Here is a 15,999-nt window from a genome sequence, read left to right as displayed (position 1 = left end):
TTCTGTGCTACCCCACGTGCTAGATGTTCGTTTGTCCTTTGCTGAACAAACATTCCCGGGAACCAAGCTCTTGTGCATCTGCCTGTCTCCCGGTGACACGGGGACACTAAGGGCAGGGCCCGGCTGGAATTCATGTCATCATTCCTAAAGCCCAGATCAGGGCCTGGCCCGGGCAGGAGTAAATGTGCCCTGGACACCTCGTAATGACGACCATCACAGGCAACACTGAGTGTGAGCTCTGCCTCCAGCCACCCTATCTGGCAGGTATGTTCTCTACACGGGGGAAACCGAGGCCCAGGGCTTAGACAGCCTACCCACAGCCTCACAGCTTCAAGTGGTGGAGCCAGGATTTGAACCCAGGTAGTCAGGTTGCAAGACCTTTGTTCTCAGCAGCTGTAGGGACCCAGAGTCAAGCCGACATTGGCCCAGCCCTGTGGGTCTCACGCACCACCCCCCCCCAGGAGAGCCTCGGGACAGGGCATGCGGACACGGCTTCTCCATGAGTAGTGCAGGAGCAGCAAACACTTTCCACACAAGGTCAGACCCGTAAATAGTTTGCGGTTTGCAGGCCACACGTTTGTTTTTGTTCTTGCTTTTCACAACTCTAAAAATGTACAATGTAAAAACTGTTCTTGGTTGGCAGGCCATACAAAAACAGGCCGTGGGCTGGAGTTGACTAGAAAGAGGGCTGCAGTTTGCCGACCCCTCAAGTCGTGCCCCGGCTGAGTTTGTCGGGTTGGAAGGGAGAGCAGGCAGTGGGGAAGGAGAATTCCAGGCAGAGAGAGCTAAGTGGACGGAGGCTGCTCGCCAGTGTGTACAACTCAGGGCTTCACGCAGAAGTCAGAGCCCTGGCTTTTCTTGAAAAATCAGACCTGGGCCTCTGGGCCTGTGCTGCCCTCTGGCGACAGTCAGATGGGTATAGCCAGTCACAGTGCTCACTTTATCCTCCCCAGGTCCCCCAGTCCCTTCTGGGCCGGCCTCATTCAGGGCCATGCCTGCTGGCCCATCAGTCTCCTGCACTAAGGAATCCAGGTTGCTGGAAGGGCCTGCATGCGTTGAAGGGGGTGGGAGGGTGGCAGGGCGCTGTGAATGCAATCAGAGTCAGCCTCTAGGTGAGAACAGACGGCGGGGACGGGGACAAGATGAGCAGGTGAAAGGCAGCAGGGCCTTCAGCGGTGGCGGGGGGTGGGCTGTGTAGCAGAGAGTTGGGGGGGATGGTAGCACCAGATTCCACACTTTTCCTTACAGCTCTTGCACCTCCCAGTTGTGTGACCCAGGACGCATCTCTCTACCTCTGTGTGTCTCCTATTGAAGCAGCACAGTAATGACAGCACCTGCCTCGTACGGTAGTGGGAGGTGCAGTGAGCAAGTTAATATTAACATACGGTGCTCGGCGCGTGCTGTGTTCTGTGCTGGAGAGACGCGAGGGAGTAGATCTGATCCGTGGCCTGGAAAGGTCACTTTGGCACAGAATAGGCCCTCAAGAGTCACTGGGTCAATGGGCTGGAGCAGGTGTGGACAGAAGGGAAGAGAATCCAGTTTACAGGCGGTTGCAGAATCCCACGAGGGGATCCAGGAGGCTGGACCCGGGGAAGGGAAGAGGAATCAACACGAGAGATTTGGACGGTGATTCTGTCTACATTCAGCTTCTGAGCACAGGCCTGGAGTTGAATGCACACGTGGAACCTCCGCACACAGCACTGACCGAGTCCGGGAAGGTGGTCGGGGAGACTCCTTTCGCTGGAGCAGAGATGGGAAGGAAGAGAAGGCTCCAGCAGCAGGAAGGGCTGGGGAAAAGGGCATTCTAGGCAGAAGGAGCAGTGAGCGCCAAGTCCCTGGGGCAGCAGCCCACGGGGGATACTGGAGAGAGGGCTGGGGCTGAGGGAGCGGAGGACTCACGGGTAGGCCAGGGCCAGATTGCAGAGGGTGTTCAGAGACTAGTATGAGGAGCTTGGGTCTTGTCTTAAAGACAGTGGGAGCCATTGAAGGGTTTTAAGTAGGAGAGTGACATGATCCAACTTCCCCTTTAAAAAGATTCCTCTGGCTGCCACGTGGGTGGATTTTAGGAGCAGACAGAAGCGGGCAACCGTGAGAGTGGGGGGCCGTTGGAGGCATCTCGTGGGGGGATGATGGTAGCTCTGCCCAAGGTTCAAGCAGCGGCAGTGGAAAGAAGCGGCACTTGGAGACAGCAGACGTGGGGCTCGGTAACAGCTGGATGCAAGCAGGGAGAGGGATGTCTCCAGGGTGGATGGGTGTGGCAGGGGAGAGGTGGGTTTAGGGGAGCAGACGAGCAGCTGGCCAAGGCCCTGGCATGTCTTGCAGAAGTGGCAGTGTGTGGAGGACGCCACGGGGAAGCTGAAGCTGCATAAGTGCAAGGGCCCCGTGCAGCTGGGTAGCAGCAGAGCCCTCTCCAACCTCGTGCCCAAGTACTACGGGCAGGGCAGCGAGGCCTGCACCTGTGACAGCGGGGACTACAAGCTCAGCCTGGCCGGACGCCGGAAAAAGCTCTTCAAGAAGAGTAAGTGTCACAACCTGGCTGAGTGGGACAGCAGGAGAGAGAGACCGTGCCTGGGGAGCCCATTCATTCACTCAGACAATTCCACAGAGACTGTCGCCTTGCCAGGTGGTGGTCTAGGGGCTGGGGACACAGCCACACCTCCTCACAAGCCATGAATTCTAGTGGGGAGCGGTAGGAATACACAGATAAGGCCAGGCATGGTGGCTCACACCTGTAATCCCAGTACCTTGGGAGTTCGAGACGGGTGGATCACCTAAGGTCAGGAGCTCAAGACCAGCCTGGCCAGCATGGTAAAACCCCGTCTAAAAATACAAAAATTAGCCAGATGTGGTGGCTCACGCTTGTAATCCCAGCTACTTGGGAGGCAGAGACATGAGAATCGCTTGAACCTGGGAGGCAGAGGCTGCAGTGATCTGAGATCGCGCCACTGCACTCCAGCCTGGGCAACAGAGCAAGATCCATCTCAAAAGAGAGAGAAAAAAAGGAAGAAACACACATACAAGGTTCTGTATTGATTGGCTGGTGAAAATGCTAGGACCAGAGGTTCGCAGGAACTCAGCTGTGTGCTTCCCCTAGGAGCCATGGTTCAATGTTCAATTAGTTAGTGCAGTGTTTGTGGTGACTTTATAGAACTACTCTGGGCTGGGCGCGGTGGCTCACACCTGTAATCCCAGCACTTTGAGAGGCCGAGGTGGGCAGATCACTTGAGGTCCGGAGTTCAAGACCAGCCTGGCCAACATGGTGAAACCCCGTCTCTACTAAAAATACAAAAAATTAGTTGGGCGTGATGGTGTGGGAGGCAGGAGAATCGCTGGAACCCGGGAGGCAGAGGTTGCAGACAGCTGAGATCACACCATTGTGCTCCAGCCAGGGTGACAGAGACTCAGTCTCAAAAAAAAAAAAAAATTAAAAAGTAAAAAATAAACTACCCTGAAGAACAATAGACTATACTTTAGTTGAGTGGGGAAAAGCCTCATCCAGCTAAAGAAGGGTCTACACCTTCATACCTCATGCTCGGCACGGGCCGGGGAGAGGACAGGCAGGCGGAGGCCAGGGCGCAGGCGGAGGCCAGGGCGCAGGCGGAAGCCAAGGAGCAGGCGAAGTGGAGACAGGCTCTTCTAGACCCAGCCAGAAGGCCTGGCCGCCACCCTGGGCTATCACTTCACCATTCTGAGGCTCAGCTCCCACCATCAAATAGGAAGAATGGTCCCTGCCTGACTTTCAAACAGGAATGAGCCTGTGCCCTGAAAATGTGTGGAAGCGTCGGGGTCCGCCGGCTAGAAATGTGCCCTCTAGGGCTGGGCAGCTTCCCACACAGCCCATTTCTCTGGCCTAAGGACAGCCAAAGTCTGATAGATTTCAGGTGTTGTTTTAAAAACAATTATGGCGAAATACACATAAAATTTATCATCTTAACCATTTTTAAGTATCCAGTTCAATAGTGTAAACTATATTCATACTACTGTGCAGCCTGCTAAACAAACTTTTCATCTTGCAAAACTAAAACTGTCCCCATTCAATGTCGTCTCCCCATTCTCCCACCCTGCTCCCACCCCGTTCTCCACCCCCTTCTCCCCTCATTCTCCCACCCCGCTCTCACCCCGCTGTTACACCGTTCTCCCACCCCGTACTCCTACCCCGCCGTTATGCCATTCTCCCACCCCCCTGTTATGCCGTTCTCCCACCCCGTTCTCCCACCCCGTTCTCCCACCCCGCTGTTATGCTGTTCTCCCACCCCATTCTCCCACCCCGCTGTTACACCGTTCTCCCACCCCGTTCTCCCACCCCGCTGTTACGCCGTTCTCCCACCCCGTTCTCCCACCCCGCTGTTACGCCGTTCTCCCACCCCGCTCCCATCCCGTTCTCCCACCCAGTCCTCCCACCCCGTTCTCACCCTGTTCTCACCCTGTTCTCCCACCCCGCTCTCACCCCATTCTCACCCTGTTCTCCCACCCCGCTCTCACCCGTTCTCCCACCCCGCTGTTATGCCGTTCTCCCACCCCATTCTCCCACCCCGTTCTCCCACCCCGCTCCCATCCCGTTCTCCCACCCAGTCCTCCCACCCCGTTCTCACCCTGTTCTCCCACCCCGCTCTCACCCCATTCTCACCCTGTTCTCCCACCCCGCTCTCACCCGTTCTCCCACCCCGCTGTTATGCCGTTCTCCCACCCCGTTCTCCCACCCTGTTCTCCCACCCCGCTCCCATCCCGTTCTCCCACCCAGTCCTCCCACCCCGTTCTCACCCTGTTCTCCCACCCCGCTCTCACCCCGTTCTCACCCTGTTCTCCCACCCCGCTCTCACCCCGTTCTCACCTCGTTCTCCCATCCCGCTCTCACCCCGTTGTCACCCCGTTCTCCCACCCCACTCTCCCCCCCACTCTCCCCCCGTTTTCCCACCCCGCTCTCACCCCACTCTCCCCCCGTTCTCCCACCCCGCTCTCCCACCCCGCTCTCACCCCGTTCTCCCACCCCACTCTCACCCCGTTCTCCCACCCCACTCTCACCCCGTTCTCACCCCGTTCTCCCACCCCCACCCCATTCTCCCACCCCCTCCCACCCCATTCTCCCACTCCCTCCCACCCCGTTCACCCACCCGGTTCTCCCACCCGTTTTCCCACCCTGCTCCCACCCAGTCCTCCCACCCCGTTCTCCCACCCCACTCCCACCCAGTCTTCCCACCCCTTTCTCCCACCCCGCTCCCACCCAGTCCTCCCACCACGTTCTCCCACCCCGCTCGCACCCAGTCCTCCCACCACGTTCTCCCACCCTGCTCCCCCACCCCGCTCGCACCCAGTCCTCCCACCACGTTCTCCCACCCCGTTCTCCCACCCCGCTCCCACCCAGTCCTCCCACCCCATTCTCCCACCCAGTCCTCCCACCCCATTCTCCCACCCCGCTCTCCCTGCATTCTCCCACCCCGCTCCCACCTGGTTGTCCCACCCCGTTCTCCCACCCTGTTCTCCCACCCTGCTCTCATCCCGTTCTCCCACCCACTCCCACCCTGTTTAACCACCCCACTCCATTCTCCCACCCCGTTCTCCCATCCCGCTCTCCCACCCCACTCTCCCATCCTGCTCTCCCACCCAGCTCTCACCCCTTCTCCCACCCCATTCTCAGCAACCACTCTTCTACTTCTCTATGAGCTGGACTGCTCTAGGGGCCTCATGTAAGTGGAATTGTACAGTATTTGTCCTTCTGTGGCTGGCTTTTTTCTCTTCGCATAATGTTCTCCGGGTTCATCCACATGGTAGCCTGTGTCAGAATCTCCTTCCTGACCGGGCACAGTGGTTCACACCTGTAATCCCAGCATCTTGGAAGGCCGAGGCAGGCAGGTTGCCTGAGCTCAGGAGTTCGAGATCAGTCTGTCCAACATGGTGAAACCCGTCTCTACTAAAAATACAAAAATGAGCCAGTCATGGTGGTGGGCACCTGTAGTCCCTGCTACTCAGGAGGCTGAGGCACGAGAATGGCTTGAACCTGGGAACAGGAGGTTGCAGTAAACTGAGATCACGCCGCTTCACTCCAGCCTGGGTGACAGAGCAAGACTCTGTCTCAAAAAAAAAAAAAAAAAAATTCCTTTATAAGATGGATGATATTGTGCCACAGACTAATTAGAGATTGAGGATCGAGGTCTCCGACGGCAGACGCGGTGGTCTCCTCTGGGCCATCCGGCCAGGCAGCAAATGTCCTCATCGTGGAGCAGATAAGTCTCTTTCCGTAACAGCCCAGCCACTGCCGCAAACAACGCTTCCCAGCTGATGATCCTCTGGTACCTTTCCTCACCAGCTGATTAGGAACTACTGCATTAACTTTTCTAGCTGAATAGGATGATTGGTTTCCAGATTGGATTACACAGCCAGCATCTCCTTGCTTCAGTATGTGGCACAGTCGATAATCTTTAAATAATACAACATCTTGCAGGGAGAGATTCAGCTGTTTTCCCCCTTATTAATGCTTAGAGGAAAGAAAAATACGTAAAAGTAGCCGAGAGTCAGCTCAGCCCTTGTCAGAATCCTCATGTGAGTGTAATGTCAGAGCCGGGACCCGCGCCTCTCGGCGGCCCCGTGATCCTCACCTGTACAGAAAGGAGCAAGCCTTGTGACCAGCCAGAGAACAAGTGTCCTGAGGAGGAGGAAGATGAGGTACAAAGGCCCTGTACTCACAATGAGTGTGGGGGGTCCCAGCCACAGAGAGGTGACCGGTGTGGCCAAGAGTGGTGAGAAGCACAGTAGGCACGGGCAGCCACATCACACAGGGGGTCACTGGCATGGAAAGGCAGGGAGCGGGCGTAATGGTGAGGTTTCGGGGCTGCGCGGCATCACCTTAGGTGAGGACGTCAGCTGCAGGCAGAGTCCCCACCCCCTGCAGTAGCTGGTCCATACCAGCTCATCAGGCATGAATGCTTCAGTAGTTCTGTTTCGTGCCATCCTCCAAGGAGCCCTTGTAGGGTAGGCACCATCCTAAGAAGTTACCCAAATCGCCGGGGCCACACATGTGCTCAGGGGTTTGCACCTCAGCCATCCGATTGCAGAGTCAAAGCTCTTGGCCACCAGCTTATGAAGTCCTGTCCCATGCCCTGTTGGTGTGGCAGGAAGGGGACCTCCGGGACTCTGGACATGGACACAGTGAGAGAGACAGGGAGAGCAGGTCGTGTGGCTTCGGTACAGGAGAGGAATCACACAGGACCGGCAGACCGCGGCTGTGAAGGGCCGGAGAGTAAAGGTCGGGGGCTTTGCGACTCAGCCCTGCAACTGCAGAGGTGTAAGTGAACGCGAGCCGCTGTACCCAGTGAAACTGTATTCGCAAAGACAGATGGAGGCTGGCCTGGGCCCTTAGGCCATGGTTTAGGGACCCCTGAGTCTAGAGCTGGGAGATGGAGGGTGGAAAGAGACAACGCCACTCACTCATAAGCTGACTGGGACTAAAGGAGTGAAGAGGACACGCTGGGTCCATTTCCTGAGCCTCGGGGCAGGACCTGCTCGGCACAGGGAGCATCCTCGGCTCTTTGTGTACACGCGTCGAGAGACTCAACCGAGGGAAGGAAGTGCCCAGGAGAAAGGCCCAAGGCTTTGCCGGAGAGGGGAGGCCTCCCCTCTCCCCTTAGGATCCTTCGGCCCTTGTGACTGTGATGCAAGGTGTCTGAGAATTAAAAGATACAAAACATCCCCCAAGAGTGGCCATGTGGGAAAGGGAGCCCTTTCCTTCCTTCTTCCACTGCCTTCCGCCACCACCTGCCTCCAGCTGGTCCTCCTTGGTCACCATCTTGGGGTCACTTGGGATCCAACAAAACCTGGGCCACTAACTGGCTCCAGGCCCTTCTCTTTAAATGAGGCACATCTGGAGAAGAATGACAACTGCAGTGCATGCATGCTGAGGCCACACTTGTGTCAGGTGGGCAGAGATTTAAAACAGAAAGGAGTGACGGGGGCTCTGGCCAACAGGGACGACAGTGGGCAGCCAGAGGGGCCGCCCGTCTCCGGCCCGTCCTGACCATATGGAACTGTGGGCCTGTGAGACATGTCTCCTTTCCGGAAGCTGGAAATCTGGATCCCTACATCACCGCCACCACCTCCCTTTTTCTTTAATCTCACCAACTCAGATTTGGTTTTGAGACATAGAAGATACAGGCTACCTGGGGTGTCACTTCAGCCTGCACGCCTGAGTTTTCAGGGTCGGAGCGTATGCAAAAGCCCCTTTCGGCCTTGTCGCCGGCCCACCTGGCACCTGCCTACCACCTGGTGGGCAGCCTCCAGCTCCCTGGGACTCACAGAAGCTAAGTGGCTTCCCCAGTCCCCGTCCATATATACCCAGAGACAGGCACTGCAGGGCCCCTTTTTCCCCTGTTTAAATCAACGTTTTTATATCCATGATACTTTTTTCCTTTTTAATTGAGGTGAAGTTCAGATAACATAAAACTTACCATTTTTACAATTGTATACAATGCAGAGACATTTAATAGGTTCACAGTGTTGCACACCTCTACCTAGTTCTAAAACATCGCCCCAAAAGGGAACCCTGTACCCACAAAGCAATCACTCCTCAACTGCCCTCTCCCCCAGCCTCTGGCAACCACCAGTCTTCTTTCTGCCGCTATAGATTTACCCATTCTGGGTAGTTCCTATAAATAGAATGTAACAATATGAGCCCACTTTGTGTCTGGCTGCTTTCTCCCAACATGCTTTTGACATTCATCCGCGCTCTAGCGTGAATCAGAACCTCACTTCTGGTTCTGGTCGCATATTCCGTCGTACAGATGATGTACCGCCATTTGTTTACCCGCAAGCAGCTCTTGCTTGAAATCCTCTAGAGTCAGTGGCTTCTTGGCTCCAGAACTTCAGTTTTGCCGGCGTGATCGCCTTGAGGCCCTCCCCTGCGGTCCGAGCAGGCGGGTAGATTTCACAACCCCTCAGGTCACAGGCAAAGCTGAGCCTCCTGCTTGGAAGCCCGGCCCTATCTTAATGAAGGACCCACTGCCCAGGGAGCCTGGCCAGCCTTTCCCGCCTCCCTAACCCCGCCACCCCTCTGATGCCCACAGAGTACAAGGCCAGCTATGCCCGCAGTCGCTCCATCCGCTCAGTGGCCATCGAGGTGGACGGCAGGGTGTACCACGTAGGCCTGGGTGATGCTGCCCAGCCCCGAAACCTCACCAAGCGGCACTGGCCAGGGGCCCCTGAGGACCAAGATGACAAGGATGGAGGGGACTTCAGTGGCACCGGAGGCCTTCCTGACTACTCAGCTGCCAACCCCATTAAAGTGACACATCGGTGAGTGTCCAGGTGGAAGTCGAGGGTGAAGGGGACAGGACAGACCTCAGCAGGGGCTTCCCACACCTCTTGAGCCCCTGGGCTGGGCCCCCTCCACCTCCTCTGAGCCACACGTGATCCCTTCTCTCAAGCAGGTGCTATATCCTAGAGAACGATACAGTCCAGTGTGACCTGGACCTGTACAAGTCCCTGCAGGCCTGGAAGGACCACAAGTTGCACATCGACCACGAGGTGAGTGGAGAGCGGGAGAGGAGCGTGCCGTCAGCCACCAAGGGCCTGGCAGGACCCCCGGCTTATGGTGGGAGGGCAGTGAGGCCAGACCCAGGGAAGGGGCTGGAGAGGTGAAGTGAGGTCCCCACAGATTCCTCCACCCAGGGATAGGCGTCAGTCCCAACATGAGACAGCTTGCTGCCCAGTCTGTCTGAGGGAGGATGGCTTAGCCACGTTGTCCCCCTTTTGACTTACAAGAAGTCTACGCTATGATGAGGCCTTTCATCAAGCCCAGGGGAGACACTGGAGCCGCCCTCGGGGCTCAGCAGGTTCCTCCGCAGGCCAGGCCAGGAAAAGGACTCGGTTCCCTTGCAAGGGCTGGCCGGAGGGGAAGGTGGGCTTCCTTCAGCAGGCAGAACAAGTCCTCCCCACCCAAACATGCCGGTGCTGGCCCTGGGGCCCGGGCAGGGCAGGCTGCCGCTGCTGAGCAGACACGGCAGCGTGGGGGCGGTCACCAGGCCAAGCCTTTCTTGTCCAGCCGTAAAGGTTTCAAGGCCTCCTCTCCTGCCCCTCCCTCAGATTGAAACCCTGCAGAACAAAATTAAGAACCTGAGGGAAGTCCGAGGTCACCTGAAGAAAAAGCGGCCAGAAGAATGTGACTGTCACAAAATCAGGTGAGGCAGTAGCACAGGGATCTGAGACCCCACCCTCCTACAGGACAGTTCAGTTCATCCCCTCTCGTGATTGACCCCTTTCATTTTTTTTTTTTAATCTTTTTTAATCTTCTCCCCTCATGGCATTAAAAAAAAAAAATCCATAATTTACATCCCTATTGTCAGCCAATGTGGCACACGGAACCGTTCCTCAGCCAGGCTGGCGCCCAGATTCCAGTACTGCTGGCAAGAGACCCGTGCTGGCTGTGCAGAGCCGGCTCCAGGCCGGAAACGTGCCTCTGCCGATTGCCCTTTCAGAAATACCCCACGTGGTCTGAGGTCCATGTTCCCGGCTCAGGGATCCCCTGGCCCAAAGGACTGAACTCTAGAACAGCTGTGTCCAGTAGAACATTCTGTGCCGATGGACACGGGCTATGTCTGCACTGTGCCACGCATGGCTGGTGCACACTTGAAGTGGTGGCTGGTGTCACTAAGGAGCCGAAATTTTTATTTTGCTTAATTCAAACTGAAGTAGCCACCTGTGGCCAGTGGCTCCCGCACTGGACAGCACAGCTGCAGAAGCCCTGCCGTCTTCCCAGAAAGTCTTGCAAAACACAGGCTCCCCTGTGCTGGCCCCGACCAAGCGTGAGTAGGCAGGGCGGTGAGGGAACCAACCTCACGATGCTGAGGCTTTGACGTGTACAATTAACCATCACAAAAGGAAAGGAAAAAGGATGCTGAGGCTGACGCACCTAAAGCCAGGCCCAGTTTCTAGTCGTGGCTAAATTACAACTAACCCGACCTTCTAAAGTCTAGCAAAATCCCAGGAAGAGTCCTGGCTCATGCCTGGAGAATGAAGCCACCCAGGCAGGTACCTGCTGCCCTGGGGATAGGGTTGTACCCTCCCCACCACCATCCCAGAAGGAGGAACAGGGGAGTAGGGCAGCAGCAACACACGGGAGTCCCAGAAACCACAGTTTGTACCTGCCAGCGGAGTCCTCTGAGCCACTCCTGAAGCCTGGGGCTGGGGGGGTCTGTTACAGCTACCACACCCAGCACAAAGGCCGCCTCAAGCACAAAGGCTCCAGTCTGCATCCTTTCAGGTAAGGGCAGCTTAAGGTCCTGGGGAAGAGATGCAGAGGCCTAGCATGAGGAGGTGGCCCTCCCTTAAGCTAAAATACAGAAGAAAAGGAAAGAAGTCCAGGCCCTTCCCTGGGAAGTCTGCGGTGGCCCTCAAAGAGGCCTTATTTCCCAATCAACACTGTAAACGGGGTTGCGGCAACTCCACCAAGCAGGGCAGGACACAGGAAGGAGGGGAAAGGGATGCCAACAGGAGTCCCAGTAGCTGCCTGGCTCTGTCCCCAGCTCTGTGCCCCCTTGGGAGTTAAAGTAGAATGACAGAAGATCCAGGTTCTAGTCCCGGCTCTGCCTTGGATCAGCACTGGGACTTGGAACCCTGAATTGCTATGCCCATGGCTGTTGGAGAAGCCTCAGCCCAGCCCCTAGGTGGACAGGAAGAGAAGAGACACGGGGTCACTGATCCCTCAGAGGCCCAAGGCGTGTGTGGCCCTCTGCGCCCACAGGAAGGGTCTGCAAGAGAAGGACAAGGTGTGGCTGTTGCGGGAGCAGAAGCGCAAGAAGAAACTCCGCAAGCTGCTCAAGCGCCTGCAGAACAACGACACGTGCAGCATGCCAGGCCTCACGTGCTTCACCCACGACAACCAGCACTGGCAGACGGCGCCTTTCTGGACACGTGAGCAAGCCCAGGGCAGAGGTGGACAGGCTGGGGCCCGGGGGGCCAAGAAACTTCTCCACTTAAGTGACTCAAACCTCTCTCAGAAAGGGGGTCCCCGACACCAGGGGTCCACAGTGCTTGGGACAGCCTCTTGGCATTTGATGAACTGGTTTCGGGGGCTGTCCCTGACGGGAATCACTGTTGGCAGATGGGGCTTCCTCCCGCAGGCACTCAGGACATGCTCTCTCTTCCTTGCCAGTGGGGCCTTTCTGTGCCTGCACCAGCGCCAACAATAACACGTACTGGTGCATGAGGACCATCAACGAGACTCACAATTTCCTCTTCTGTGAATTTGCAACTGGCTTCCTAGAGTACTTTGATCTCAACACAGACCCCTACCAGGTACAGACAACCCGAGCTAGAGAGATGGGGGTATGGGTTACCCCAGTGCTGCCAGGTAGGCACCCCCCCAACCTCAGGAAGTCATGACAAATTATCCAAGTCCCACTGAGTCCCTGAGCCACTGGGAGTAAGTTGTGAAGCCGCTGAGATTGGGGGATTCCATGTTCAATCAGCCTTTTTTGCCTCCATCACCCTGCGTTTTGCCTCCGTCACCCTGCGTGTGTAATATATGTGGCTTCTTCCCTCTAACTTAACATGCAGCATTCAACCAGGCTTTGCCGGAACTTGTGAAGACTCCTAAAACTGTCAAGCCGTAGGATCAAGCCAGATATTACCCACTGCAGGGCCTGCACGGACCACGCGGCTAATATAACAGTAACACACTGCACCAAGCACTCTGCTAAGTGCTTCCGTACAGTAAGCCATCTAAACACACACACGACTCATGTGGCTCAGGACCACACAAGACCAGAAGGAGCAGTGACATGTCTGGTCATCGGAACATGTGGGCCCTTGTACAGGGACAGTCACTGCTGAGCTCCAGCACTAGAGCTTTCCTGTCCTGTGGCCTTGGTATTGCCCAGGCTTTGACCTTTCAAGAAAAGCCTGAAATAATTTTTTAAATGAAATCTGATGTTTAAATATCAGCAGCACAAATGCTTTAATTACTATATAGGTGTCCAGTCTTTCTCCTTAGATAGGTTCACCCTCATACTTTACCAAAGGGGTAGGTTAAGTCCGTCACCGGTAGCTCCCAGACTACACAAGAACCCAAGTCACTTACCCATCCTTTCATCAAATGGCTGCTTTGCAATCAGGAGGATTGCAAATCTGAATGAAGGCTGCTGATAAAACCAAGACTTGGAAGGCTTTCTTTCCGAGCTTGGGAAGTCTCCTGACTAGTGGCTGCAGAACTCCAACATTAAATACAGACAGACATGGTGTTTATTCTCCTGAGTTTTCATTCTCATTAAGAGAGAACCTGGTGGGACTCGAAGCCAAAAAGTCACCTAACTCTTCCAAATGCTGGCTCTTGCAGAAGTTGAAGTTGGAGTAAGCAGGTCACCAGCCCCTAGCACCTTCCACCTGCCTGAAATATGTCCCCTGGTTGGTAGAAGAAGGGCACGGGGAGAGTCCCTGTACTTACCTTGTTGACAGACTACCCTTTTTGCAACTAGCTGATGAATGCAGTGAACACACTGGACAGGGATGTCCTCAACCAGCTACATGTACAGCTCATGGAGCTGAGGAGCTGCAAGGGTTACAAGCAGTGTAACCCCCGGACTCGAAACATGGACCTGGGTGAGTAGGCACCGCAACATAGGGCCTTTGGAGAGCAGGGTAACCAAAGGAAGGGACTCAGGAGGTGGTGTCTACCCCAAGAATGAGCCCGAAATCACCAGGCTTTGGGAGGTGATGCAGTTCCAGACGAGTCATGGGAGCCCCTGTCCATAGCAGGCAGATGGCCTTTGACAAGCTGTGCTTCCTGAGAGAGGAACACCTGCATCAGCTGTCCAGGAAACACACGGAATTCCCTCGTTTCATTTCCTCCCTTTTGTTCACTCATGCATTCAACAAACATTTCCTGAGAACTCAGACCTGAAACCATGGTGACTAAAGATGACCCCATCCTGGCTGACTTGTGTGGAGCCGGTGTTGTCCTAAGAAGAGCAGTCCACAGCGGGAGGCCTCTGGCTTGTATGGAAAGAGTAAAACTGGATGGTAGAATCCAGTGTGACTGGGGAAAGGCACCACTTAATAAAACCAGGGTCAGACCTCTGAACTGAGTACTGAAGAGTAGGACGCAGTCGACCACTGAGAAAACGTGGAGGGCTGGCGTTCCAGGAAACTTGAAGTGTGAGGAGCAGAAAGCAGCCTAGGTGGTACAGCCAGCACAACTGAGGCCAGTGGAGAGTGGCAGGAGGGCATCAGGCTACCCTGTGAGAGGCCATGGTAGAGTTTAGATTTCATTTGAGGTGTATCAGGAAGCCAATGGAGGGTTTTAATCTGGGCACTGGCATTGCTAGGTGGAGAATGGGACTTTATGGGAGCAAACAGCGAAGATGGCACAGTTATCCAGGGAGAAATGATGGTGGCTTGGACTAGAGGTGGGAGCAGTGAAGATGATGGATTTCAGATTCAGGTGGTGAAGCCCCCCAGTAGAATATGGTGATGGGAGGTGCAGGATTAGGAGTCCCAGGTAAATCCTGAGTTTTGTTTGGGACAGGACAAAATCTGCAGTTTTAAATCTAAAATGCCAACTAGATAGAAATTTTAAGATGAAAAAAGCTGACCAGGCATGGTGGCTCATGCCTATGATTCCAGGGCTTTGGGAGGCTGAGGTGGGAGGATACTTGAGCCCAGGCGGTCAAGGTTACAGTGAGCTATGATAGCGCCACTGCACTCCAGCCTGGGAGACAGAGCTGTCGCCCCATCTCTAAAAATAAAAGTAAAAAAAATTAAGGCTAAAAGAAAAATGAAGTTCACTTACTGGTGAGAGAGAGTGGCCTAAAACCTTTGATATTTGAAGTCCCTTGGGGAAGGGACTGTGTCTAGGAGGACGCCTGGAGTTCATGTCAGGAACATGGCCACACAGCTTAGGAGGAAGAATTCAGATGCCACAGTCAGCTCTAGTTATGAAGAGGGCAGAGCTACTGTGTTTACAGAAGATGTTGCACTAATACTTCCTGGTGAGGAGCCTGATATGATTGGAATTTTCACTAGTGGCTTCCTAACCTCTGCCACTCAAGCGCTGCTACTCTTGTGATCAAAGTGCAATGACATATAAGTCACTGTGTGCCAGGCTGTGTGCTGAGCGTTTTACATGTGTTAGCTGATAAGCTTTTGAGGTGAATCTTCTTATCCTCATTCTATGGAGGAGTAAAGTGAACAAGGTGGGCTGACCCCAGAGCCCACACACTCGATCCTGCCATGTCCTCAGGAAAACTTCCCCAGAGCCCACACCACCCTTCATTTGTTCTCATAATGAGGGTGGCGTGGAAGTACTAATGCACCTTTCCCTAAGAAAACACTTGAATCCATTTCGTGTTTTACATTAATGCCTTGTCCAGTACACTGCTGTTCTCGCTATAATCTGTGCTTGGTAAACATGAGCTATTGCTCCCTCCTGCACTTGGTCAGGGCTCTTGGCTTTCTGTCCTCTGGAGCACAGATGTTCAGGCCCGCGTCTACCTCCCTCACCATGACTAAGGTCAGCACTGAATGAAGCCATCAGGGTCCTGAAACTGATCGTGGTGACTGGATTTTAGGCAATCTACAAGGCTACCTAGGAGACTTAGGGCAGGTTCCCCTCATAATTCCGTCTACTCTTGAATAGGGAATACTATCAACATCATGGGATTATGACAAAAAAGTGTAAGATGGTTTTCTGGTGTGTTGGGGTAGCTTTGCCTAAACTATCTGCTCCTGTTTTTATTATTTCTCCTTCATTTAGGACTTAAAGATGGAGGAAGCTATGAGCAATACAGGTATTTCTTTTTATTATTAAAGCCTAAACAAAGTTCTCCTATCTTGGCCCATCCTTCAGTCTCATCTCTGTGAGTCCGCACCTGTTATGTTGAGACACTGCCCTTCCTCTGGTCTGCCCGAGACCAGGATCACCCACCAAAGATAGCTGTCACCTAGGAGACCTTCTTTGTATAGTTCTTTGGGGACTTTTTCTTTCTTGGTGATGGTTAACATTCATTCTCCTTTTGA

At 54.7% G+C, this 15,999-nt stretch overlaps 1 protein-coding gene across 21 annotated transcripts in view; it reads left to right on the top strand.

Moving 5' to 3' along the window:
- Window positions 1-15,999, top strand: part of SULF2 (sulfatase 2) — a 131,395-nt gene that overhangs the window by 113,339 nt on the left and 2,057 nt on the right. For 8 of the 21 annotated variants that reach the window (XM_028828492.2, XM_015148803.3, XM_077951969.1 and 5 more), the window contains 9 exons: window positions 2,323-2,518; window positions 9,054-9,282; window positions 9,417-9,513; window positions 10,072-10,166; window positions 11,189-11,248; window positions 11,729-11,898; window positions 12,140-12,282; window positions 13,461-13,584; window positions 15,737-15,770. In XM_028828492.2, coding sequence (XP_028684325.1) covers window positions 2,323-2,518; window positions 9,054-9,282; window positions 9,417-9,513; window positions 10,072-10,166; window positions 11,189-11,248; window positions 11,729-11,898; window positions 12,140-12,282; window positions 13,461-13,584; window positions 15,737-15,770 — 1,148 coding nt within the window. Of the gene's footprint in view, window positions 1-2,322; window positions 2,519-9,053; window positions 9,283-9,413; window positions 9,514-10,071; window positions 10,167-11,188; window positions 11,249-11,728; window positions 11,899-12,139; window positions 12,283-13,460; window positions 13,585-15,736; window positions 15,771-15,999 lie in introns of all 21 variants that reach the window. The other 13 variants (XM_028828491.2, XM_015148804.3, XM_015148805.3 and 10 more) reach the window with 3 other exon arrangements.

This window comes from Macaca mulatta, chromosome 10 (genome assembly GCF_049350105.2).
Source record: "Macaca mulatta isolate MMU2019108-1 chromosome 10, T2T-MMU8v2.0, whole genome shotgun sequence".
Classification (NCBI taxonomy): Eukaryota; Metazoa; Chordata; class Mammalia; order Primates; family Cercopithecidae; genus Macaca; species Macaca mulatta.
The sequence above is the reverse complement of the archived record's forward strand: the minus strand, read 5'-3'. Positions and strand labels throughout refer to the sequence as shown.